Raw genomic sequence first — 20,753 nt, 5'->3', positions numbered from 1 at the left:
CTCAGCTTGGTTGTGGCTGTGAGCAACCTGCTCTGGCTGGGGATGTCCCTGGGGACTGCAGGGGGAGTTGGACTGGATGAGCCTGAAAGGTCCTTTCCAACCCAGTCCTTGCCACGATTCCATGACTCCCAGGATGCCAAACCTCTCTTGTTGCAGAGACAAACCTGGCCCTGCCTCAGCTTGAGGGCTCTGCACTCCAGCTGGTGGGACCCTCATGGGATTGAACACATCCCTGGGGAGCAGCCCTGCCCTTGCTGCTCTCAAAGCCAAGGCAGCCTCCCACCAGCCTGGAGAGCGATGAGGCCACCTGGACTGCAGGGCAGGGTTAGGCCAAGCAGTGCCTGGCATTGGAAATGCCTCGGGCTGCACAGACAGGACAGAGTTAGGGAGGCTCTTACCTGACACTGAGTTCACGCTGCAGCAGCAACACAAAGACACAATGCAACCGGTATTAAGCATTGCCAACACCAGGGGCGTTTTCAAGACAAAAGAAAAGGAAAAATAGGAATATTTTCCTGCATTCCCATGTAGCCTTTTCCCCCTTCCCCAGGTAAATAACAGCCCCCACCCCACTCCAAGCCAACCCCCTTGCCTGCCTCACTGCGGCACCCAGGCAGGAGCTTCCCCGGCCGAATCCTGGGGCCAGGACAAACAGCCACATCCCTCCTGCTGTGTGTCCTCCTCAGCCTGGCACCAGCAATGCTGCCAGGGCTCTGCTCCCTGCTCCTGTGACTGAGGGTTTGGAAACCAACTTCCTGCCCTGCCAGAGCTTAGTGCTGTAGATCAGGGCAGGCAGAAAGCCCTGAGCACAGCCCTGCAGAGAGCGGGATGCTCTGGGAATGGGGAACTTCCCATCACACCTCTGCACCAGAGTGGACACTCCTGAGAGACAATGCTGTCCTGTGCCAGCTCCACACCCAGGGGCCAAGAGGCTCCTGCCATCAGAGAGCTCAGGGAGGCCTGTGCAAATCAAGCCCTTTGCTTTCCAGCTCCCAGGACATCGCTCTGAGCAGCTCCACAACGCAAACATTCAAGGGGTGGGAGGAGGTTGTGCTCCTCAGGCAACAGTACCACACAGCAGTGCTGTATGAAGGCTCCCTGGCTCACATCACTGGTCAAGGCTGGCCCTAGACACACAGAAGAAGACCTGATGGGGAAGTGATGGAGCATGTGCCTGGATCAGGGCTCAGATTGGGTCTCAAATGTGAGAAGACTTTGGAAACTCATGGGCTGCACCCAACAAGTGGAAAAGTGAGCTCCTGACTGACAAGACTCTGCAGCAGTGTCTGCAAAGGGGTGAAGAAGAGAAGTCAGAGGAGAAGCTGAAGTACTGCAGGGTTTGGGGTGATGCCAGCCCTGGGAGGGCTGCAGGCAGGCAGGGCACAGCACCCAGATCACTCCAGCATGGCTGGTTTGTCCCCAGGGGACTTGCTGTGCCAGGGAGAGAAAGAGGGAAGGAGGCAGCTGCTGGACCACAGCTTGCAGAGGAGCCTGGCACCAGCCAGAGCAGAAGGAGAAGGCATTTCCTCTGCTGCAGTGGAGGGAGCAGGGCTGGGAGAGGTTCAGGGGGACATGAACTCACACAGCAGGAAGCCAGGTCATGGCCACTTCAGCATCCAGAGCACTGCTCCCTGCAGTGTCACTGCTGCCAAGGCCATGCCCAGCATTCCCACCCGGATGGTGAGGAGGCTCTTACCTCTTCCAGCTGGCTGTGGACGTGCTGCACAATCAGGTCAATGGCCACCGTGTTTCCACTCCCTGGAGCCAGCCAAAAGCAGGAGAGACACAGCCAGGTCAGGATCTCAGTGCAGCAGTGCCTGGAAAGCCTCCTCACCCCCCTCACATCAGATCCCACACACCCCTGCCCCAGCTGAGCACCACCCAGCAGCAGACATCCCTGCTCTTATGTAGTCATCTCCTGGTGACTATCTGCAAGCCACCTCCAGCTTCTAAACAGCTAAGCAGGAGACTGGCTGAGGGAAATGCCTTAGGATCAGGGAATGTTCTGGGTTGGAAGGGACTTTTAAGGGTCATCCAGTCAGCAGGGACATCTGCAACCAGAGCAGGTTGCTCACAGCCACAACCAACCTGAGCTGCAGTGGTGCCAGGGCTGGGGCAGCTCCCACCTCTCTGGGCAGCCTGGGCCAGGCTCTCCCCAGCCTCAGGGTCAAACACTTTTCCCTTCTCTCCACTCTGAATCTCCCTCTTTGAACTCAAACCATCCCCACCTTGTCCTGTCCTAACAGGCTCTGTTCAGAAGTCTGTCCTCAGGTTCCTGCTAGATCCCTTTAAGCACTGCAAGGCCACCAGGAGGTCTCCCTGGAGCCTTCTCCTCTCCAGGCTGACCAAGCCCAACTCTCTCAGGATCCCTTCTGCTCAGAAGTCTCTCCCCAGCTTTCTGATGGATGCCTTTAAGCACTGCAAGGCCACCAGGAGGTCTCCCTGGAGCCTTCTCTTCTCCAGGCTGATCAAGCCCAAGTCTCTCAGTCTGGCCTCACAGCAGAGCCCTGCCAGCACTGCTGTGGACTCCTCTGGCCCTGCTCTAACAGTTCCCTGCCTGTGCTGTGCTGAGAAGTTCCATGTCCTGCTTGTGTTGGGAGCTCCAGAACTGCACCCAGTCCTCCAGGTGGGCTCTCAGGAGAGCAGAGTAAAAGGGCAGAATCTGGAACTGATCAGACAGGGCTGGGTGCTAGGTTGGACTGGATGACCTTGGAGGTCTCTTCTGACCTGGTTGATGATTCTATGAATCTGCTTTCAGCCAAAGTTTGGAGACACTCAACTGGAGGGACTTTTCCTTCGGCACAGGACAGTCACCCTCCTGTCCACACCAGCCAGAGAGGGCAGAGGTCTCTGGGGGTGGCAGTGAGCCTCAGAGCAGGCTGGGGCAGTGCTGGGCAGGTACCTCTGGGGACCACGATGTCAGCCAGGCGCATGGTGGGCTGGATGTACTGGTCAAAGGCAGGCTTGACAAACTTGTTGTACTGCTTGATGACCCCCTCGATGTCCCGGCCCCGCTCGCTGATGTCCCTGCGCAGGCGCCGCACCAGGCGGATGTCCGAGTCCGTGTCCACAAAGATCTTCAGGTCAAGCAGCTGAAACCAGAAGGCAGGAACAAACCTCCCCACGTTAGCTAGGTCCTGTTCAACGTCTTTATTGGTGATCTGGAGCAGGGGATTGAGGCCTGCAGCAGGAAGTTTGCAGATGGCACCAAGCTGGGAGCAGGTGTGGAGCTGTTGGAGGGGAGGAGAGCCCTGCAGAGGGACCTGGCCAGGCTGCATGGGTGGGCAGAGGCCAAGGGGATGAGATTGAACAAGGCCAAGGGCAGGGTTCTGCACTTTGGCCACAACAACCCCAAGCAGCGCTACAGGCTGGGGCCAGAGTGGCTGAGAGCAGCCAGACAGGGACCTGGGGGTGCTGGTGGATAGTAGGCTGCAGATGAGGCAGCAGTGCCCAGGTGGCCAAGAGAGCCAATGGCAACCTGGGCTGGCTCAGGAGCAGTGTGGGCAGCAGGACAAGGGAGATTCTTCTTCCCCTGTACTCAGCACTGCTCAGGCTACACCTTGAGTGCTGTGTCCAGTTCTGGGCTCCTCAGTTCAAGAGAGATGTTGAGGTGCTGGAAGGTGTCCAGATAAGGGCAACAAGGCTGGGGAGGGGCCTGGAGCAGAGCCCTGTGAGGAGAGGCTGAGGGAGCTGGGGGGGTGCAGCCTGCAGCAGAGGAGGCTCAGGGCAGAGCTCATTGCTGCCTGCAGCTGCCTGCAGGGAGGCTGTAGCCAGCTGGGGTTGGGCTCTGCTGCCAGGCAGCCAGCAACAGAAGAAGGGGACACAGCCTCAAGCTGTGCCAGGGTAGGTCTAGGCTGGCTGTGAGGAGGAAGTTGTTGTCAGAGAGAGTGATTGGCATTGGAATGGGCTGCCCAGGGAGGTGGAGGAGTGACTGTGGCTGGAGGTGTTGAAGCCAAGCCTGGCTGGGGCACTTAGTGCCATGGTCTGGTTGGTTGGGCAGGGCTGGGTGCTAGGTTGGGCTGTCTGAGCTTGGAGCTCTCTTCCAACCTGCTTGATTCTATGATTCTATGACCTCCTCCACCAGCCACAAGCAGAAGGCTGAGCCCGCAGCTCCAGCTCCAGCCTGGAGGGAGCTTTGCCTCTGCAGCTCCTCAGCGTGAAGTCGGCTGGCAGAGCAGATGCTGCAGCAAGTCCCTTGCTGCCACCTGCCCCTGACTCTCACCTCTCCTGAGACCTGTAGAGCTCCAATCCTGTCTAAGCAGGGTCTGGAGCACCTCTCAGAAGCTCCAGCACTTGTGCTGGGTGTTATTTAAGAGTGAGAAGCCCAGAGAAGTCAACGCCCACCGCATGGACCAAAGAGGCTGAACAGGTTGACTCCTAGAAGCTGGGAGGGGGCCAAGCGCAGCAGATCACCTCAAGACCCTGCCCTTACCGGTGACAGCCAAGAGCAGGGCTGCCCAGAGGAAATTCCTGGGGGACTTACCCAGCTGTCCACTGGAGGTCATCCTTGCTCCAGGAAAGTGCATCCCAAATGCTTGGCAGGAAAGGAAAAAGCTCTGGCCTGAGCCTGACTAAGTCTGAGCATGGCTCACTCCCTCCTACACCACTTTCTACGTGCCCAAGTAATTCCCAAGAAAGCCTGGAGTGCTGGATGAGCCCACCCTAGGCACGCCAGGCTTTGCACAGCAGAGGCACAGCAGACTTGGCTTCAGTCAGCAGAGCAACCCCCACCTGGCTCCAGCCTCCTCTCAGGTGCTGCACACAGCAATGAGCTCTCCCCTCAGCCTCCTCTTCCCCAGGCTGAACACCCTCAGCTGCTTCTCCCCAGCCCTGATCTCCAGACCCATCCTCAGCTTCCATGCCTTTCTCTGGACCTGCTGCAGCCCCTCAATGTCTTTCTTGGAGCGAGGGACCCAAAACTAAACCTGGGATTCAAGGTTTGGCCTCACCAGTGCCAATCCTAAGCCCTTGCTCACCTTCAGCAGCTCCTTGTCTGCAAATGCCATGATGCCCTCAAAGATAATCACGTTGGCACCATAGAGGGTTTTCTGTAGAGGCAAAACAGCTGTGGTTAGACCCAGAACTGGTGCTCAGAGCTGTCCCCTCCTGGGCAAGCTCTCTGGGTTCTAAGTGACTTGGGACAGCTCACCCAAAAAAACCTGCCCAGAGCCAGCCACAGAGCCAAGCACAGCTGCAAAAGGCAGCAGGGGCTGGAGGGGTCCACTTGGCAGCTCCCTCTTCTGCCTTGGCAGTGCCTCCTCCACCTTGTCCCACCCCTCTCAGTGTCCCATACCCATTCCTTCTTCCGGCTGTGGGTGGTGAAGTCATAGATGGGGATCTTCACACTCTTGCCCTGCTTCAGCTTCTTCAGGGTGGCAATGATGAGGTCAAAGTCAAAGGCATCAGGGTGGTCAAAGTTGAAGTCATTGCTGGCTGCCTGCTCCTGCTGCTGCTTGGTCAACACCTGCTCATGCAGAAGAGGTTCAGCACCTGACCCCACCAGCTGCCTCCCCCCTCCACCACATGCTCAGCAACTTCTCCCTTGCCCCAAGAACCACCTGAAGGGGAAGCCATGAGGCCACCACTGACACCACAAAGCACTTCCCTGCACAGGAGTCACACCAAGGGCCGTGGCTGTCCCCAGAGCCTGGCCGGTGCCACCTGCAGCCTCACCTTGTAGAAGGAGTCCATGGACAGCAGAACCACCCAAGGGACATCAAGAGCCTCAATGATCATGGTGGCCACTGTGGTCTTCCCAGAGGCACTGCCTCCTCCCAGGCCTGCAAGGACAAAGGGATGAAGCCACTGACCCAGAGTCTACCTTTGCAACCACAGGCTGCAGTCCACAGGCTCACAGGATGTCAGGGGCTGGAAGGGACCCAAGGAGATCATCCAGTCCAGCCCCCCTGCCAGAGCAGGACAATCCTATCCAACACAGATCACAGAGGAACACATCCAGACAGGTCTTGAAAGGCTGCAGAGGAGGAGACTCCACAGACTCTCTGGGCAGCCTGTGCCAGGGCTCTGGGACCCTTCCAGGCAAGAAGTTCCCCCTTGTGCTGAGCTGGAACCTCCTGTGCTGCAGCTTCCATCCAGTGCTGCTTGTCCTACCCCAGGCAGCAGTGAGCAGAGCCTGTCCCCCCCCTTCCTGACCCCCAGCCCTCAGATATTGATAAGCATTTATCAAATCCCCTCTCAGTCTTCTCTTTTCCAGACTAAAAAGTCCCAAGTCCCTCAGCCTCTCCTCATAAGATGCCCTCCAGTCCCCTCATCATCCTCATAGCCCAGGTCCTGCTTGGCTGGACTAAGGTGAAGGAACCTCCAAAGAGGGAGCTGGATAGAAACTGGAAGAGAGAGAGACCACCCAGCACCACACACTGTCCCTGCCAGCAGCATGCCCAGCTGGGCAGCCCTCCCCTGGGTGGTTGTGTAACAAGGGATGGGCTGGCAGGAGAACCAGCCAGGCTTAAATCCCTAGGAACTCGTGACCAGCCAGGCAACAAGAGCTGAGGGAACAACAAGCCAAGGGCTGTGCTCTGCCTCACTGCCTCTTAGAATCCACCACTCACATCTGCAAGCTCTCAGCTTCTGCCCAGTCCTCTGGCTCACCCTTGGCAACCATTAGGGACTTGATGACCATAAAGGTCTTCTCCACCCAAACCAGTTTTAGGATTCTGGGCTTCCTGGGACTGCACTGAAGCAGCTCACAGCCTGCAGACTGGAGCCAGCCTTAAGGTTCCAAAGAGGTTATAGGGTAGTATTTGAAGGGGGTCTACAAGAAGGCTGGGGAGGGACTGTGGACAAGGTCTTGTAATGAGAGGAGGAGGAGGAGGAATGGGTTTAAAGTGGCAGAGGGGAGGTTTAAACTGGATGTGAGGGAGAAGTTCTTGACAGTGAGGGTGGTGAGACACTGGCACAGGCTGAGGGTGGTGAGACACTGGCACAGGTTGAGGGTGGTGAGGCACTGGCACAGGTTTCCCAGGGAGGTTGTGGAGCACAGAAGCACCGAATGTGATCAAAGATCACATTCGGTGCTTCTGTGCTCCACAACCTCCCTGGAGATGTTCAGGACCAGGTTGGATCAGGTCTTGACCAACCTGTTCTAGTGAGAGGTGTCCCTGCCCATGGCAGAAGGGGGTTGGAACTGGCTGAGCTTCTGAGCTCCCTTCCAACCTAAACCATTCTCTGACCCTCACCAAGCCCTCCTGGAGAACCACCGTGCAGGCAGCGCCGACGCTGCCCACAACGCTGCTGCCTTCACCTACCTATCACGAAGGCTTCTTTGGACTGTGTGCCATGCTCGTTGTACCAGGGTGGCCTCCCAGCTGTGTAGATGGTCCTCTTGCTGGTCCTCAGCAGAGGGGGTTCAGACTTGCACTGGCTGGTGGTCCGCTTGCGGGGTGGCTTGGTGGAGCCCACGGCAGGGTAGAGCCGGTCCAGGGACTCGGCGCTGCTGTTGCTGGCGAGGGGCAGAGGATGCAGCTGGGTTACTGCTGCTGCAGAAGGCTTTGTGTTCCCAGTGTGTGTAGGGGTGTGTGTGTGTGTGTGGTCTCCAGGAGATTCCACAAGGGATGCAATGGAAGAGGAGAAGCAGCCACAGGTCTGTTACAGCACTACCAGCACCCCCGGGGCCATGGCAGGCAGGAGATGATGCAGGAGAAGATGCAGCACAATGAGGATGAGCAGAGGGCTGGAGCTGCTCTGCTGTGAGGAGTTGGGGCTCTGCAGTCTGGAGAGGAGAAGGCTCCCAGGGGACTTTATTGTGGCCCTGGAGGATCTGAAGGGGGCTACAAGAAAGCTGGGAGGGACTTTTGAGGCTGTCAGGTAGGGACAGGACTCGGGGGAATGGAACCAAGCTGGAAATGGGGAGATTCAGAGTGGATGTTAGGCAGAAGTTGTTCAGCAGGAGAGTGGTGAGAGGCTGGCAGGGGTTGCCCAGGGAGGTGGTGGAAGCTTCATCCCTGGAGGTGTTTCAGGCCAGGCTGGCTGAGGCTGTGGGCAGCCTGCTCTAGTGTGAGGTGTCCCTGGGCATGGCAGGGGTGATGGAATTGGCTGATCCTTGTGGTCCCTTCCAACCCTGCCTGATTCTAGGAGATGTGGTGCTGAGGGCCACGGTTTGGTGGTGCCCTGAGAGTGCTGGGGTAATGTTTGCCTCAGGTGATCCTAAAGGTCTCTCCAACCAAAGACCCTTAATGTCTTAAATGCCTCTCTCTTATCTCTCCTCCCCCTGCAGCCTCAGCGAGGGAGGGGAACCAACCACCCTTGGAACCCTTTCAAGCTTGGCAGCAGGAGAGCAGTGGCTGGGAGGTGATAAGTGGCCTCTGGCCAGGAGATAAGCTGCAGCCTCTGTGCCCGGGCAGCATGGGCACTGTTAGGGGGGAAGGAGGGGGAGGATTATTTATACCAGCTCCTGCTCCTCCCCACTCACTGCAAATCTCCTCCCTGCGAGGAGGTGCAAAGGCCACTCCTTGCCCGTGCTTGATCCTCTCTCAACCATGACCAGGCTGGAAACGAAACCTCTGCAAGGGCAGAGGAGAACCCTGAGCACCAAAGCCTGCAGCACTCCTGGGTGCAGCTCAGCCTCTCTGCTGTTGTCGTTTGTGCTCTTGAAAGGGTTTAAACTGCAGAGCTTTACAGATTTTGGCCGGATTTTTAAGCTGGTTTGCTGTGAAGATTATTTCCACTCCCTCCCCCCAGCCCTTTTTTTAGAACAGTTTTAGGGAAAGATCAGAATGTCTGAGCCAGGACATCTGCAGGGAGAGCCACCCAGGAACCCTGCAGGGCAGGGGGGGACCCCCTGGCACAGCATCCCCACCACCCACAGCAGCATAGCCCTGCAGAGGGGCACAGGGATAGCAATTCCCTGCTTGTGCTGAGGCTCTGCTGGGAGCCAGGATGGAGCTGGAAGGGTCTAGAGAACATGACTGAGGGAGCTGGGGTTCCCCCAGCAAGGGAGGCAGAGGGGAGACCTTCTGAAAGCTCCCTGAAAGGAGGCTTGAGTGAGAATCACAGAATCAGTCAGGGATGGAAGGGACCACAAGGATCATAGAATCAACCAGGACAGAAGAGACCTCCAAGATCATCCAGTCCAGCCTAGCACCCTGCCATGACCTGCACAGTGTGGTGCTGACCAAGGGAACCACTCCCAAAATTCCTCTGGATTGAGCCAAACTCTGGTTTTGGAGCCAAAGCAGAACCCAAGTGAGAGGCTGACCTCTGCCAGGACTTCTGTGGTGTCTTAAATCACCATCGACACAATCCAGCTCCTGGCTGAGGTTCACAGAGTGCTAGAGGCTGGAAGGGACCTTTAGAGATCATCAAGTCCAACCCCCCTGCCAAGGCAGGGTCACCTAGAGGAGGTCACACAGGAACACATGCAGGTGGGTTTTGAATGTCTGCAGAGATGAGGACTCCATCACCTCCCTGCTGCTCCATCACCTCCCTGCCGCTCCCAGCAGCTCCAGCTGTGCCCACACTCCCAGGCTGTGGGCACAGCTGACATCCTGCTCTCCTGTGTGCCATCCTGCAGTACACTGAGGTGCTGGCACCCAGCAGCTCCATGCTGGAGCATCCCTGTGGGTGACCCCTTGGTGAGAAGGGAGCCCTCCTGCCCCCTGCACAGCTGGGGCTGCTCTTGGATGCCGCAGGTGAATCCCACTCCACAGGCTGCCCTGCCTGGCCTCTCTTCCCATCCAGACACTTCTGCACTTCCACCCAAACTCTTTCTGCAGATAAGAAGCAGGCCTGCACCACCTGCACCTGCACACAAGAGGCCTCCACACCTCCTCCATCAGCCCTTCCCATTTCTCTCGGATGAGCAGGGCCACAGGGAGGGCTCTGGGACTGTCCTGGAGCCCTCCAAAGGTCACATTTTTCCTCCTAATGTTACACTTGAAGGTCTGTAGATGTTTTCAAGGCTGCCCTTGCCAGCAGAGGCTCTCCTTGCCTCCAAAGGAATGGCTGATCCCTGATCCCAGCCACCCCACAGCCATCTCCTACGCCTGTTGCTGTGCCATGCTCTTATCCACCAGGAAAAGCTGTCAGAGGAAGGGGACTCCCCACCTGTACCCTGAAGTTATCACCACTGCCATAACCCAAGGACATTCCTCATCCCAGGCAGACCCCCCCCAGCCTTGCCAAGCAGAGTGAACCCCCCTCCACCCCCTGAGTTTCAGCAGCATGATGCCACAGCAGGGCAAACAGGATGGGAAATGCCACCCTTGGGCTTGGTAACCTCCCTCCTGCACAGCCTCCCTGCAGGACTTGGCTGCCACCAGCTCTCTGCAGGCTGTCCTCAGTTTCTGGGGGCACTTTGCCACCTCTACAGCTGGTGTGGCCTCACTGGAGTCTGTCTGTGCCCCCCACCCAGCTCTGCCCCCAGGAAGGGCTTCTCCAGCCCCACGGACACGTTGGCGCAGACAAAGGAAGCATTTTCCTCCTGCTTACCCCAAGCATGGATTTACTGGGATCAGAGGGGCACCCTGCTCCCTTCCCCACCCCCACTCTCACCCCTCTGCCCTCCATACTGAGCTTTCCCACACCCCACTGCACCCCCCAGACCCCCGCTGGGCTGGGAAGGAGGGGGGCAGCAGCTCCCAAACTGGCACAGCCCCAAACCTGAACTCTGCAATCTGCAGAGCTTGTCCTCAGCCCCCTGCAAACAGCAGGAGCAGGCTCTCAGCCCCCCCCAGCCGCCCCCAGCCCCGGCAGAGGCTCCAGGCTGGCTCCATCCCACGTCCCCAGCAGCAGGCAGCTGCTCCTTGCGCTGCCACGGACCAGGCGCTGGGAATGCAGACTGGAAGAGCAGGACCGGGGACCAGCAAGGGTCTGGCTCCAGGCAGCAGGGATGGGAATCCAAGAGGTGGGAAAGAAAGGCAAAGGGCAGCCCAGGAGGAGGAACTCACCCAGCATCCGGCCCGAGGGCCCAGCAGCCGGAGATGCGGACGCTGGCGAAGGCTGGGGGGCTGCCCATCGCCCACCCCCCCCGCCGGGCTGCAGGGGCTGGTGGGCAGCAGGAGTCACCTTCAGCCTCTGCTGAGGCTGCAGCTCTTAGCCCCCTCCCTCCTGCCGCTACCGTGCCAAGGGGGCAGCCGTGCCAAGGGGGGTGCCCCGGCGGTGCCTGCTGCGGGAAGCCATGCACGGGACTGTGCCCCCCAGCATGGGGACTGACAAGGAACCCCCCCCCCAGCAGATCTTGGGGGGGGGTGGGGAAGATGGAGGAAGGAGGAAAGAGAAGTGCTGGGGGAGTGTCCTGTGCTGGGAGCTGTGCAGTGGTCAGCAAGCATAAGAGGATAGCTTAGCCCAGAGATTATGCTCATTACCTGATATTAATAGCACTGCCTTGATTAAAGAGAGGCTGGGGGGGGCAGGGGGGAGCTGGCACCTCCCCTGGCACAGGCAATAAACACTGGGCCCCTTGGCCACCTTGGGACTGGGCTCTCCTTGCAGCTTGGGGGCTCCCCGGGTAAGTGCGTGGCTGAGAGCTCCCAGTACCGCTGGGAGGAGGCTGCTGGGGGCAGAGGGGACAGGGATGGACTGGGGACCCAACGGGGAGGAGGCTGCTGGGGGCAGAGGGGACAGGGATGGACTGGGGACCCAACGGGGAGGAGGCTGCTGGGGGCAGAGGGGACAGGGATGGACTGGGGACCCAACGGGGAGGAGGCTGCTGGGGGCAGAGGGGATGGTGGTGCTGGGACAGGGATGGAGGTGCTGGGACAGGGATGGAGGTGCTGGGACAGGGATGGAGGTGCTGGGACGGGGATGGAGGTGCTGGGACGGGGATGGTGGTGCTGGGACGGGGATGGTGGTGCTGGGACGGGGATGGTGGTGCTGGGACGGGGATGGTGGTGCTGGGACGGGGATGGTGGTGCTGGGACGGGGATGGTGGTGCTGGGACGGGGATGGTGGTGCTGGGACGGGGATGGTGGTGCTGGGACGGGGATGGTGGTGCTGGGACGGGGATGGTGGTGCTGGGACGGGGATGGTGGTGCTGGGACGGGGATGGAGGTGCTGGGACGGGGATGGTGGTGCTGGGACGGGGATGGAGGTGCTGGGACGGGGATGGAGGTGCTGGGACGGGGATGGAGGTGCTGGGACGGGGATGGAGAGGGGGACCCAGCCAGCACCCCACTTCCAGCTGAGGAAGCTGGCTGGGACAGGGGCTGGGGTGCTGCTGGGCTGCCAGGGCAGGGTTTATGCCCCATCCCATACCTCCCAGTGGCAGGGGGGGGTCACTCAGCTCCCCAGGGAAGAGCTGCCCCTTGCTGTCCCCTCGGTCCTGAAGTAAACAAGTGGGTGAAACTCAACACTCAGGGCTGTGGGTGGCTAAGAATAGTCCCTGCCTGCCCGGGCCCTGCAATCTGCTCCCTCAGCCTCCCCCTGCCAGCTGCCCCCTGTCCCCAGCAGCCATTTCAGCTCTTCTCCTTGGCACCAGCCTGGCCAGGGAGGGCAGGGAGCCCAGGCACCCAGTGCCCAGCAGCCCTCAGGGGAAGCCAAATAGCAGTGGAAGCCCAGTAAGGGGGTGGGCACTGTGGGGAAGGGGTCCTGGCCAACCCTGGGGCACAAAGAGTGGGGCAGAGGAGCACCCATCACCCACAGTGGGTATGGGGTAAAGGAGGAGGTGGCAGAGGGAACATCAGAGCCCCAGGCAGGCAGCAGTGTGCAGGTTCTGAGGGGACATGGCTTGCTGTGAAGAGGTCTTGGGGGTCACCAACTGAGCCCCCAGCCCACCCCAGCATGGTGAGGCCAGAGCTTTGCTTCAGAGCACCCACCTGCAGGAGGGTAGAGGGAAGATGCTCTCCCCATACTTAGCACCAAGCAGGGTTGAACACAGGGAGATAGGACCAGAGTAGAAGAGAAGACCTTTTCTCCTCCTGCCCAAAGCACTGGGGCTGCCCCCCAGAGGTGGGGGGCAAATGCTGTATCCTGGTGCCCTCAGAAACCCCCTACTGAAGATGAGGGACACCAAGCTCAGCAGGCACACGGGAAAGGTCCCTAAACAGGGGTTGGAAAGCAGGGACATGGGAGAGGTCCTCAAAGAGGGGTAGGAAGCAGGGACATGGGAGAGGTCCTCAAAGAGGGGTAGGAAGCAGGGACATGGGAGAGGTCCTCAAAGAGGGGCTGGACAGCAGGGACATGGGAGAGGTCCTCAAAGAGGGGCTGGAAAGCAGGGACATGGGAGAGGTCCTCAAAGAGGGGCTGGAAAGCAGGGACATGGGAGAGGTCTCAAAGAGGGGATGGGAAGCAGGGACATGGGAGAGGTCTTCAAAGAGGGGCTGGGAAGCAGGGACATGGGAGAGGTCCCCAGAGAGGGGCTGGACAGCAGGGACATGGGAGTGGTCCCAAAGAGGGGATGGACAGCAGGGACATGGGAGAGGTCCCAAAGAGGGGATGGGAAGCAGGGACATGGGAGTGGTCCCCAGAGAGGGGCTGGGAAGCAGGGACATGGGAGAGGTCTCCAGAGAGGGGCTGGACAGCAGGGACATGGGAGAGGTCCCCAGAGAGGGGCTGGACAGCAGGGACATGGGAGAGGTCCCAAAGAGGGGCTGGGAAGCAGGGGCATGGGAGAGGTCCCAAAGAGAGGCTGGGAAGCAGGAACATGGGAGAGGTCCCAAAGAGGGGCTGGGAAGCAGGGACATGGGAGAGGTCCCAAAGAGGGGCTGGACAGCAGGGACATGGGAGTGGCCCCAAAGAGGGTCTGGGAAGCAGGGACATGGGAGAGGTCCCCAGGGAGGGGATGGACAGCAGGGACATGGGAGTGGTCCCAAAGAGGGGCTGGGAAGCAGGGACATGGGAGAGGTCCTCAAACAGGGGCTGGACAGCAGGGACATGGGAGTGGTCCCAAAGAGGGGCTGGCCAGCAGGGACATGAGAGAGGTCCCCAGAAAGGGTCTGGCCAGCTGAGAGGCTGATCCCTGAAGAAGAGCTGCAAGAGGAGCAGGATGGGGCCGGGAAGGTTTCAGAGGTGAACTGTCCCCACTCAAGCCGTGGCTGTTGTCCCAGCAGCAGCATCGGTGAAGCGAGTTGTGATCAAAGGGAGCTCTCCCAGGCTGGGAGTGCAGCATGGATTCGTTTCTCCCTCTCAAAGCTCCTTCTGAAGCCTAAAAATAAACTCCTCTTCCGCAGCCATTTCTATTCTTCTCCAAGAAGAAAAGGGATGAGGAACTTGGCGGTGAGGAGCCCAAGCCATGGCCACATTGTTCCTGCTCCCACGCTCCCTGGTGGTGTTTTTCCTGCCTTTGTTCAAAATAGCCAAGCCATGGGAGCAACTTTCCTCATTTGGGAGCAACATTCCAGTTGGGATTGCCCACAGCAGCTCTGCACCCTGGAAGTGATCGAATCTTTGCTGTGGTGAGACATTGGCACAGGTTGAAGGTGGTGAGACACTGGCACAGGTTGAGGGTGGTGAGACACTGGCACAGGTTGAGGGTGGTGAGACACTGGCACAGGTTGCCCAGGGAGGTTGTGGAGCACAGAAGCACAGAATGTGATCTTTGATCACATTCTGTGCTTCTGTGCTCCACAACCTCCCTGGAGGTGTTCAGGATTAGGCTGGATGAGGTCTTGACCAACTTGGTCTAGTGGGAGGTGTCCCTGCCTATGGCAGAGAGGGGTTGGAACTGGCTGAGCTCTGAGGTGCCTTCCAACCTACCCCATCCTTTGATTCCTCCCTGGCACACAGCATCTCTCTGCATCCCAGAAGCCCAGAGTGGTGGGGTTGGAAGATCTGGAGATGATCCAGTCCAACCCCCTGCTAAAAGCAGGGCACCTCTGGAGATGATCCAGTCCAACCCTCTGCTAAAAGCAGGGCACCTCTGGAGATGATCCAGTCCAACCCTCTGCTAAAAGCAGGGCACCTCTGGAGATGATCCAGTCCAACCCCCTGCTAAAAGCAGGGCACCTCTGGGGATGATCCAGTCCAACCCCCTGCTAAAAGCAGGGCACCTCTGGGGATGATCCAGTCCAACCCTCTGCTATAAGCAGGGCACCCACAGCAGCTTGCCCAGGAGCACAGTGGCCAAGGGGGGATGGAATTGCTCCAGAGAAAGAGACTCCACAACCTGCTTCAAGGCTGTGCACCCTCACAGCAAAGAAGTTTCTCCTCATCTTCAGATGGAACCACTTAGGCTCCTCTGAACCCATGGATGTATGGAGGCCCAACCTGCCTCCATCTCTTAGTGTGGACTTGGTTGGGCCTGACCTACATGAGTCAGCCCTGGGCTGAGCCTTTCCTGCCCTACAGCATCTTTAACTTGAGATGCAGCTGCACTGCAATGCAACAACCTGGTACAGAACCATGGAGGCCAGCACCAAGAGCCTCTTGCCCAAAGACCAGGGACTGGATCCCACCACTCTGTGAGCAAGCCAGGCTGGAGGATGAGTTTCCTTCAGGAAGCCCACAAAGAAAGGCTCTGGAATGGGATGGAGAAACCTGCCCATGGGATGGAATAAGCCAGGAAAGGGATGGAGGAACACAGCCATGGGATGGAGAGACTCCCTGAAGGGTTGGAGGAACACAGGCATGGGATGGAGAGACTCCCTGAAGGGATGGAGGAACACAGGCATGGGATGGAGAGACTCCCTGAAGGGATGGAGGAACACAGCCATGGGATGGAGACACCCACCTACTACCCCACTGCCAGCAGCTCCAGAGGTGCCCAGACACTGCCCAGCAGCCCCATCTTGCCATGCTATTGAACCCCCCTGCACATCCCACCTGCTTCTCCCCAGCCTCTCCCCAGCTTTGCCACCACGCTGCCCTGACCAGTGCCTCCCCAGTGGAGCAGGACCTCATACCCCTGAGCTCCCCCCCAGCTCCCAGCAGCAAAGCCACAAACACTTCCCTTTTCCAGCCCTGGCTGCTGTTCATGCCCAGAGGGCAGCGGTGCCAGCGACTCGGTTACACAACCTCCTTACTCAGCTCCTGCCCTGCCGCCGTTACTCGAGGTGGCTCCTTCCTCCCCTGCTCATCCTCATCCTCCCACCTCTGACTCACAGCCAGTGGTGATGCCATCACGGGCAGCTCCCTACTTAGCTGCCAAAACCTAATAGGTTGGCACTGATTCAGGAAGAGCTGGGGTGGGTTTGTGCTGTGGGCACCGCCAGGTGACGATGCTCCACAACCAGGCACATCCACAGCCCTGCAACCAGGTTTGTCTCTCCCTCAGTGACAAGGGAAGCCCCAAGGCAGGGATGGTCATGGTCACTTCACAGCCAGGTTTGCCTCTGCTCTGGTCATGATGGAACCCCACAAGCAGAGATGTTCACATCCCTATGAGCAGGTTCATTTCTACTCCAGCTGTGATGGAACCTCACAGCCAGGGATGGCCACATCACAGCCAGGGATGGCCACATCACGGCCAGGGATGGCCACATCACGGCCAGGCTTCCCTCTGCCCTGGTGATGATGGAACCCCAGAAGCAGAGATGCTCACATCCCTATGATCAGGTTCATTTCTACTCCAGCTGTGATGGAACCTCACAGCCAGGGATGGCCACATCACAGCCAGGGATGGCCACATCACAGCCAGGGATGGCCACATCACAGCCAGGCTTCCCTCTGCCCTGGTGATGATGGAACCCCACAAGCAGAGATGCTCACATCCCTATGATCAGGTTCATTTCTACTCCAGCTGTGATGGAACCTCACAGCCAGGGATGGCCACACCACAGCCAGGCTTCCCTCTGCCCTGGTGATGACGGAACCCCAGAAGCAGAGATGTTCCCATCAAAACCAGCTCTCCCTGCACTCTGATGATGCTGGAACCCCACAACCAGAGATGTTCACAACCCCACAACTGGGTTTGTCTCCACCCTGGTGATGCTGGAACTCCACAACCAGAGATATTCACAACCCAACAACCAGGTTTGTTTTGACTCTGGTGATGCTGGAACCCCACAACCTCCACGCTGGTGATGTTGGAACCCCAAAACCAGAGATGATCACAACCCCACTACTGGATTTGTCTCCACCCTGGTGATTCTGGAACCCCACAATCAGAGATGATCACAACCCCACAAGGAGGTTTGTCTCCACCCTAGTGATGCTGGAACCCCACAACCAGAGATGATGCTCAAACCCCACAACCAGAGATGTTCACAACCAGAGGTATTCACAACCCTGCAACCAGTTTTGTCTGCACCCTGGTGATGCTGGAACTCCACAACCAGAGATGTTCACAACAAGAGGTATTCACAAGCCCACAAACAGGTTTGCCTCCACTCTGATGATGCTGGAACCCCAAAACCTCCATTCTGGTGATGCTGGAACCCCACAACCAGAGGTGTTCACAACCCCACAAGGAGGTTTGTCTCCATTCTAGTGATGCTGGAACCCCACAACCAGAGATGTTCACAACCAGAGGTGTTCACAACCCCAGAACCAGGTTTGCCTCCACTCTGGTGATGACAGAACCCCACAACTAGAGATGTTCACAACCCTGCAACCAGGTTTGCCTCCACTTTGGTGATGCTGGCACTACACAACCAGAGATGTTCACATCACAAACAAGTTTCCCTCCACTTTGGTGATGCTGGAACCCCACAACCAGAGGTGTTCACAACCCCACAACCAGGTTTGCCTCCACTCTGGTGATGCTGGCACCCCACAACCAGAGATGTTCACATCACAAACAAGTTTCCCTCCACTTTGGTGATGCTGGAACCCCACAACCAGAGATGCTCACAACCCCACAACCAGGTCTGCCTCCACTCTGGTGATGCTGGCACTACACAACCAGAGATGTGCACATCACAAACAAGTTTCCCTTCACTTTGGTGATGCTGGAACCCCACAACCAGAGGTATTCACAACCCCACAACCAAGTCTGCCTCCACTCTGGTGATGCTGGCACTACACAACCAGAGATGTTCACAACCCCACAACCAGGTTTGCCTCCACTCTGGTGATGCTGGCACTACACAACCAGAGATGTTCACATCACAAACAAGTTTCCCTCCACTTTGGGGATGCTGGAACCCCACAACCAGAGGCGTTCACCACCCTACAACCAAGTTTCCCTCCACTCTAGTGATGCTCCAGGGCAAATTTCCAAGTCTTTGATGTTTGGGGGCAGTTTCTTCCCTGCTTGAGCATTGTGGTGACCAAAGAGGTTGAATGATGACCTTAAAAGCTCCCCCTCAAGCCCCCCCAAAACCTCATTCCGTTGTTTGCTTTTTTTTTTGGGGGGGGGAGGGAGGCATCGAAGAAATCGATGCCAACAAAGAAAAAACAAACCAGAAGTGGGGGGGGGGAAAGGGGGAAAACAGCCACAAAAAAGGAGGGAAAAACGAAAACGAAGGAAGAAAACAGGAGCGGTTTGGGAGGGAACGAAGGGAAGAGGCTGAAGGGATGGGATTAAAACGGTGAAAACGAGGGGTTAGAAATGACAAGGAAGGAGGGATGGGGATCAGAGAGGCCCCCACTCGCGGAAGTGGCATCGTGGGACGGGACCGGGATCGCTACGCCCCGGAGCCGCCGGTCCCGGCGGCTCCGGGGCGTTGCGATCCCGGTCCCGTCCCAACCAAATGGATCATAGTGGAAGAAGGGAATGGTGATAAAGGGAAGAAGGTCCCAGAGGAAGGGGTGGTTGCTGCTTCTTACCTGTCACGAAGCTCCTCCGGAGCCCCTTCGGCCACCGGGGCCGCGGCCATGGTGCTAGCGGGGGAGAGGCGGAGATGGAAGCGGCGGAGGCGGTCCCGGCGCGGAGCTCCCCGGGACTTGTAGTGCGGGATGGGGTGCGGGGGGGGGGACACACGCACGACACAGGCACACGTAAATGGGTGCTAGGAGGGGTGAGGTGGGGTGATGGGGGGGGGGTGGTATGGGCATGGGTGGGTGCTGCGGGGGGCATTCGGGCGCTATGGGGTGCGGGTGGGTGGTTTGGATGCGGGTGGGTGCCGTGGGTTGGGGGCAGGTGGGAGGTGTGGGCACGAATGGGTGGGTTTAGGGGGAGCAGAGGGGTGATGAGGGGCGGCAGGTGGGTGCCCTGGGTACGGGTGGGTGTTGTGGGATGCTGTGGGGAGAAATGGGATGGGGTGAGGTGGGGTGATGTGGGTGAGGGGGTGGTGGTATGGGCATGGGTGGGTGCTGCGGGGGGCATTCGGGTGCTATGGGGTGCGGGTGGGTGCTGTGGGGTGGCAGGTTGGAGGTGTGGGCACGAATGGGTGTTTTAGGGGGAGCAGAGGGGTGATGAGGGGCAGCAGGTGGGTGCCCTGGGTATGGGTGGGTGTCGTGGGATGCTGTGGGGAGAAATGGGAAGGGGTGGGTGGGGTGATGTGGGTAGGGGTGGGTGATTCCGGGGGTGGTATGGGCATGGGTGGGTGCTGCGGGGGGCATTCGGGCACTATGGGGTGCGGGTGGGTGGTCTGGATACGGGTGGGTGCTGTGGGTTGGGGGCAGGTGGGTGCTGTGGGGTGGCAGGTTGGAGGTGTGGGCACGAATGGGTGGTTTTAGGGGGAGCAGAGGGGTGATGAGGGGCGGCAGGTGGGTGCCCTGGGTATGGGTGGGTGTCGTGGGATGCTGTGGGGAGAAATGGGAAGGGGTGGGTGGGTGCTGTGGAGGGGCAGGAAGGTGCCCTGGGTGTGTATGGGGGACACAGGTACACATAAATAGGTGCTCTAAGGGGTGAGGTGGGGTGATGTGGGTAGGGGTAGGTGATTTAGGGGGTGGTATGGGCATGGGTGGGTGCTGGGGGGGGCATTCGGGCGCTATGGGGTGCGGGTGGGTGGTTTGGATGCGGGTGGGTGCCGTGGGTTGGGGGCAGGTGGGAGGTGTGGGCATGAATGGGTGGGTTTAGGGGGAGCAGAGGGGTGATGAGGGGCAGCAGGTGGGTGCCCTGGGTATGGGTGGGTGTCGTGGGATGCTGTGGGGAGAAATAGGATGGGGTGAGGTGGGGTGATGTGGGTGGGGGGGTGGTGGTATGGGCATGGGTGGGTGCTGCGGGGGGCATTCGGGTGCTATGGGGTGCGGGTGGGTGCTGTGGGGTGGCAGGTCGGAGGTGTGGGCATGAATGGGTGGTTTTAGGGGGAGCAGAGGGGTGATGAGGGGCGGCAGGTGGGTGCCCTGGGTATGGGTGGGTGTCGTGGGATGCTGTGGGGAGAAATAGGATGGGGTGAGGTGGGGTGATGTGGGTAGGGGTGGGTGATTCCGGGGGTGGTATGGGCATGGGTGGGTGCTGCGGGGGGCATTCGGGCACTATGGGGTGCGGGTGGGTGGTCTGGATACGGGTGGGTGCTGTGGGTTGGGGGCAGGTGGGTGCTGTGGGGTGGCAGGTTGGAGGTGTGGGCACGAATGGGTGGTTTTAGGGGGAGCAGAGGGGTGATGAGGGGAGGCAGGTGGGTGCCCTGGGTATGGGTGGGTGTCGTGGGATGCTGTGGAGAGAAATGGGAAGGGGTGGGTGGGTGCTGTGGAGGGGCAGGAAGGTGCCCTGGGTGTGTATGGGGGACACAGGTACACATAAATAGGTGCTCTAAGGGGTGAGGTGGGGTGATGTGGGTAGGGGTAGGTGATTTAGGGGGTGGTATGGGCATGGGTGGGTGCTGGGGGGGGCACACGGGTGCTATGGGGTGCAAGTTGGTGGCTTGGATAAGGGTGGATGCTGTGGGGTGGCAGGTTGGAGGTGTGGGCACGAATGGGTGCTTTTAGGGGGAGCAGAGGGGTGATGAGGGGCAGCAGGTGGGTGCCCTGGGTACGGGTGGGTGTTGTGGGATGCTGTGGGGAGAAATGGGATGGGGTGAGTGGGTGCTGGGGGGGCA

At 59.0% G+C, this 20,753-nt stretch overlaps 1 protein-coding gene across 2 annotated transcripts in view; it reads right to left on the bottom strand.

The window, feature by feature from the left end:
• The window catches only part of UCKL1 (uridine-cytidine kinase 1 like 1), a 33,652-nt gene extending 14,881 nt beyond the window's left edge, over positions 1-18,771 (bottom strand). Inside the window, exons 1-8 of one of the 2 annotated variants that reach the window (XM_064167529.1) lie at positions 18,601-18,757; positions 7,266-7,459; positions 5,674-5,780; positions 5,294-5,464; positions 4,977-5,048; positions 2,903-3,092; positions 1,697-1,758; positions 399-415 (exon numbers count right to left, since the gene is read on the bottom strand). In XM_064167529.1, the coding sequence (XP_064023599.1) occupies positions 399-415; positions 1,697-1,758; positions 2,903-3,092; positions 4,977-5,048; positions 5,294-5,464; positions 5,674-5,780; positions 7,266-7,459; positions 18,601-18,650 (863 nt within the window). In that variant the 5' untranslated portion in view covers positions 18,651-18,757. Of the gene's footprint in view, positions 1-398; positions 416-1,696; positions 1,759-2,902; positions 3,093-4,976; positions 5,049-5,293; positions 5,465-5,673; positions 5,781-7,265; positions 7,460-18,600 lie in introns of both variants that reach the window. The other variant, XM_064167530.1, reaches the window with a different exon arrangement.
• Positions 18,772-20,753: the final 1,982 nt, after the last annotated feature.

The sequence above is a fragment of the Pogoniulus pusillus genome, chromosome 29 (assembly GCF_015220805.1).
Source record: "Pogoniulus pusillus isolate bPogPus1 chromosome 29, bPogPus1.pri, whole genome shotgun sequence".
Taxonomy (NCBI): Eukaryota; Metazoa; Chordata; class Aves; order Piciformes; family Lybiidae; genus Pogoniulus; species Pogoniulus pusillus.
The sequence above is the reverse complement of the archived record's forward strand: the minus strand, read 5'-3'. Positions and strand labels throughout refer to the sequence as shown.